Source organism: Nerophis ophidion, linkage group LG21 (genome assembly GCF_033978795.1).
Source record: "Nerophis ophidion isolate RoL-2023_Sa linkage group LG21, RoL_Noph_v1.0, whole genome shotgun sequence".
Classification (NCBI taxonomy): Eukaryota; Metazoa; Chordata; class Actinopteri; order Syngnathiformes; family Syngnathidae; genus Nerophis; species Nerophis ophidion.
Window position 1 is genome coordinate 654,665 of NC_084631.1, and position 5,636 is coordinate 660,300.

Here is a 5,636-nt window from a genome sequence, read left to right on the forward strand (position 1 = left end):
TGTCTGAATGACTATCGCCCTGTTGCACTCACCCCAATAGTGATGAAGTGCTTCGAGAGGACAGTCATGTCACACATCAAGAAGACCATCCCAGACACACTGGACCCTCTACAGTTTGCCTACCGGCAGAACCGGTCCACTGAGGATGCAGTCAACACCGTCATCCACACCACCCTCAGCCACTTGGAGGGCAAGGACACCTATGCCAGGCTATTATTCATCGACTACAGCTCTGCTTTTAACACGGTCATCCCACAAAAACTCACTGCTTAAGTCCTCACTGTTGGTCTGACACCGGGCTCTCTTGAACTGGGTCCTGAACTTTCTCACAAACCGGCCCCAGTCAGTCAGAATCGGCAACCAGACATCAGGCACAAAGGTTCTAAGCATAGGGACCCCCCAAGGCTGCGTGCTGAGCCCCCTATTGTACACCCTCTTCACACACCACTGTGTGGCCTCCCAGAACAACACCAGGATCATCGGTCGTCGGGCTGATCAACAGAACTGAGGCAGTGTACAGAAGGGAGGTAGTGGACCTGGTGGCCTGGTGTCAGGATAATAATCTCTCCTTGAACACAGACAAGACCAAGGAGATGATGTACATAGGGGGGACAAAGGTGGACAGGGTGAAAACCTTTAAATTCCTCGGGACTCACATCAGCGAGGACCTCACCTGGGATCACAACACCCAACAAACAATAAAGAAAGCCCAGCAGCGACTGTACTTCCTAAGAAAGCTGAGAAAATTTGGCATGCCACCAAAAATTCTCAGCAACTTCTATAAAAGTACGGTTGAGAGTGTCCTTACCAGCTCAATCACGGTCTGGTATGGAAACTGCACTGCTAAGGACAGGAAGGCACTCCAGCGAGTGATTAAAACTGCTCAGTACATATCAGGAGCAGCCTTCCCCTCACTACAGGACATGTAGTCTACCAGGGCCACCAGGAGAGCACACAACATCATCAAGGACAGTACATAGTCTCTTCAGCCTCCTACCATCAGGCAGACCATACAGGAGCCTGAAATCCAGGACTACCAGACTGACAAACAGTTTCTACCCACAGGCCATCAGGCTTGTGAATGCCAGCCACCCCCCACCCTCCCCGTTTTTACTTTTGTCTTTTTGAACAAAAGACAGCTACCTTGACCACCCCCAAACTGTGAACCATCACTGTAGACACCTTGGATCACTAAAGACACTTTAACTGCTGCTGTGACCCAAGGTCACCTCCATATTTATACTGTTGACTGTCAATCAGAATGTGCAATAATCTTATGTTACTTACTGTGCCTTCTATGTACTTTTTAATTTTTATCTCTTATTTTGAGCTAAGTAACATGTGACTTGTTGAAGGGTGGACTAGCAAAGTAAGATTTTCATTGTACGGCAAAGTGTCTGTTTAACTGTGCATATGACAATAAACTATCTTGAATCTTGCGTGGTGAAGTTGGGAGAGTGGCTGTGCCAGCAATTGGAGGGTCCCTGGTTCAATCCCCAGATTCTACCATCCTAGTCATGTCCCTTGTGTCCTTGAGCAAGACACTTCACCCTTGATCCTGATGGGTCCTGGTGAGCGCCTTGCATGGCAACTCCCTCCATCAGTGTGTGAATGTGTGTGTGATCGGGTGAATGTGGAAATAGTGTCAAAGCGTTTTGAAAAGTGTTAGAAATGTGCTGTACAAGTACAAGCCATTTACCATTTTGAAAAGGGGTAAGATTAAATAAGCTCTACTCCTTTTCCAACATGTTGAACAGAGGAACTGGAAATGGTGATGTATCATGTTGTATGTTCCAAATAAACCATAACTCAACACCATTACTGTATTTGCAGACGTCTAAAAAAATGGTACATGCCACATTATGGCCTGTAGAGGGCGGTGTTGTGTCATTTGAGTGAAATGCTGTGACGCAATCATTTCACATCACGTGTTTCACCAACCCGGAAATACCCGCGAGTGTTTGACAATAATAATCCCGCCAAGGCTTTTCACGTTTATTTCGCATGGATTGAAAATTGAACTAATTCAGGTAAATATGTCGTGCTACCATAATACTTTGTATGTGTTCTAAATTCTGCCGCATTACCCAAAAGACAGATTTTATTGACCTTCGTTCACGGCAACTTTGTTTTATTGCAAGCAAAGAACGGATGACAGCGCATGCGTGTTAATCATAAATGAGTTAAGACAAGTTGAAGCTGTTAAAGATGCTAAATATTTCTAGTTTCTTAGTGATTTATTTCTCATTCTTGGCTCTTTGGAGGAGGCGAATATCGAAAAGTTCCTTTTAAAGACCCATTCAAGAAGACTGGCCTGTTGTTTTAGTTCTTTTGTGTCTGTTTTTAAAGTCAAAGATACAATTACTAAAATACAATTTGGATCCAAGTATTGTATTTACACAAACTAACAATATATGTACTCTATTGGTGGGAATTGTTCTGAAATATTGATTATAAATCATTTAGTTTGTCATGTTTTCATTGTAAACATTCCATAAAGGGATACCATGTTTAGGCAGTAAGTTTACTATTTAGAAATATTCTTCAACAATACTCAACTATCTTAGAATTACTTTCAGGCCGAACAACTTTACCGTAAAATGTTCTAAAGAAAAACATTTAAAGATTACAGATCCATCCATTTCCTACTGCTTGTCCCTTTCGGGTGGTAGGGGGTGGCAGAGCCTATCTCAGCTGCATCCGGGTGAAAAGCAGAGTACACTAGGGCTGGGCGATATATCGATACAAACGATATATCGCAGGTTTGTCTCTGTGCGATATAGAAAATGACTATATCGTAATATTCGATTATATGTTCTCACACAGTTGCTTTCAGCTGCGGGCATTACATTACTGCTGTTTTTCACTCTTCCTCGTCTGTCCTTCTCACAGAGATTTAAAACAAGCCCGCCTTCTTACACACGTCACATACTAACACGAGGCTAGCGTCATACGCTCTCGCCGAGCAGAGAGGTAGCAGCACGACTAACAATAGCTGAGGCAGGTGGTGCAAGCGGAGCAGAATGGAGCTTGTGACAATACAAGAGAGAGAAGGTGCGAAACTGATCACAAATGGAGGAAGAACAATAAATGCCCAAAATAAAGAGCAGGGGATCCATCATCTGGCGGTGGTTTGGCTTCAAGCGGGAAGATATTCAGCAGACAACAGCAATATGCAAAGTATGCAGCAGAAGTGTTGCTACAAAAAGGTAGCAACACTATTCATTTCTTCTTTCATTTCAAAAGTCACCCGTGAGAGAATGAAGATTATTTAATAAATACACTTTTGGTCAATGGACTTAGTTGTGATTTCCCTCTCTGCATGAAAGGTTCAAAGTAGCATATATGAATGCAGTATGAAGAAGAATGTTTGAATGTAGACACATAGAATCATCATACTGCTGTCATTATATGCATCAAGTCTTCATTCAAGGCCAAGGCAAAATATCGTAATATATATCGTGTATCGTGACATGGCATCAAAATATCGCGATATTAATAAAAGCCAATATTACCCAGCCCTAGAGTATACCTGGGCAATTTTCCCTCCAATTTTTCATATGTGTGAGCAAACGCCAAAACTCCTTGAGCGACGGCAGACGTGCACACTGTTATGTGCTTATCTTTTTATTTCGATTTTGTGCGCAGAGGACGCGTGAGCAGTGTGCAATTGCACAGGCGCGTACCTTAGAGGGAACATTGCACCCCGGACAAGTCGCCACCTCATCTAGATGAAGAATTCTCCAATACTGAAGTTGAACTGAAATACTGGATTTAAAAAAAAAAAATTTTTTAGAATTGTTGAAGCAGAGCACACAATTCCCGATCAGGCTGAATATTTTGAAGTTGGAACCGTTTGAATCAGATGAAAAATGTGGGAGTTGTGGAACTTTGAAGAATGTCCCATTTCCCAAAAATGTGGAATATTTCGGGAAAAGCGGGAATTTTTTTGAAAATGGTAAAAAAAACTTGAATGGTCTGAATGAGTTGAAATGTTTGGTGTTGGAATTTTTTTAATGGGGAAAAATGTTTAGGAAAACATGGAATTCTGGGAAATTTAGGAGTTTTGGGAATTTGTCAAGGGAAAGCCCGCTATTCCCAAATAGGCTGAACAGTTTGAAGTTGGAACAGTTTAAAAAATGTGGAAGTTAGAGCGCGCCAAAATCTGGAGAAGTGTAATGAATAGATTAATTTTGGTGTAGAAAAGTGTATGTGTGAATGTTTAGGAGCATTCCCACAATAAAGAGGTTTAAGATGCTACAATTTGGCGTCAACAGCAGCTTGGTGTTTTTCTGTGCTTTTCACACGTCTTTTGGGTGACAAGTAGTCATAAACACCCTCACATTGGAGTGGGTGGAACAAAAGAAGATGTTTACACGACTCACTGGCATTCATGAAAGGAGCACGGCTAACCTTGAGGTGTCTTGCAGGTGTTGCTGAGGCCATGGAGCCGGAGAAGACCGAGGGCCCGCTGTCCGCCCAAGTGGACGCCTTCAACTCCATCCGTGAGCGCACCATCGCAGAGAACAGCATGGTGGTGCTGCTGCAGGGCCTGCGGGGGCAGGTGACCACGGTGGACCTGAGGAACGAGAGCACGGCGCGGGGCCGGGTGGTTAACGTGGACGCCTTCATGAACGTACGCCTGGAGGAGGTGCTTTACCGGGACCGGAAGGGGACCTCCACTCGGCTGCAGGACCTCTTCATCACCGGGAGAAATATCCGCTACGTTCACATCCCAGACCAGGTGGACATAATCAAGACAATCCAGGGTCAACTGGCAAAGATCCACCGTGTGCGCAACTTTGGCAAAGAGGGTGGAGGAAGGAAGGAGTTTGCCAAGAATAGAAATTAACAGAAACCAAGCAAAATGGAGTTGAAAGCTTTTTGTTTTTAATTTATGGTTTCCAGTTAAATATTTGAAGTTTGAAAATAAAGCTTATTTGACGTTGAATATTGGAGTCCACTCTTTTTTCCTTTCCCTAATTTCCCTTAAGAGGTCAATAAAATTATACAACCATTAATTTGATTAGAGAAAATCTTTTATACATATGATGTTGCTTTAATTGTCTAATGAGAGCTTAAAAGGATGTTCATATATTCCTATTTAGCTGAAGAATGTCTCATAATCCTCGGGATTCCAGGTCCTAAATGGCTGTCAAAGTGTCCCAACTTGTCAGATTACCTACTCAGACCGCTCATGTCCAGGTGAGATGCACGATTTATGATCTACAATACAATGGACATTATTGTCATTATACCATACCAACTTTATTTATAAAGCCCTTAAAAAAAACACAATTGAAGAACAAACAACTGTACAACCTTTTTTCAGTGATGTACCCCCTGTGAACATGTTTTTAATTCAAGTACCCCCTAATCAGAGCAAAGCATTTTGGGTTGAAAAAAAGAGATAAAGAAGTAAAATACAGCACTATGTCATCAGTTTATGATTTATTAAATTGTATAACAGTGCAAAATATTGCTCATTTGTAGTGGTCTTTCTTCAACTATTTGGAAAAAAAGATATAAAAATAACTAAAAACTTGTTGAAAAATAAACAAGTGATTCAATTAAATAAATATTTCTCCACATAGAAGTAATCATCAACTTAAAGTGCCCTCTTTGGGGATTGTAAT

The 5,636-nt window shown here is 42.1% G+C and overlaps 2 protein-coding genes across 2 annotated transcripts in view; one reads left to right on the forward strand and one right to left on the reverse strand.

Annotated features, from left to right (window-relative positions):
* zc3h12ab (zinc finger CCCH-type containing 12Ab) overlaps positions 1-4,578 on the reverse strand; it is a 59,316-nt gene extending 54,738 nt beyond the window's left edge. Inside the window, exon 1 of the mRNA XM_061881523.1 lies at positions 4,414-4,578. The gene's annotated coding sequence lies outside the window, so the exon portion shown is untranslated. The remainder of the gene's footprint in view (positions 1-4,413) is intronic.
* lsm10 (LSM10, U7 small nuclear RNA associated) lies at positions 1,887-4,951 on the forward strand. The gene is made up of 2 exons (XM_061881526.1): positions 1,887-2,030; positions 4,431-4,951. Exon 2 carries the CDS (start codon positions 4,445-4,447, stop codon positions 4,850-4,852), a length of 408 nt encoding a protein of 135 aa, XP_061737510.1. The 5' UTR covers positions 1,887-2,030; positions 4,431-4,444; the 3' UTR covers positions 4,853-4,951.
* The last annotated feature ends 685 nt before the right edge of the window (positions 4,952-5,636 follow it).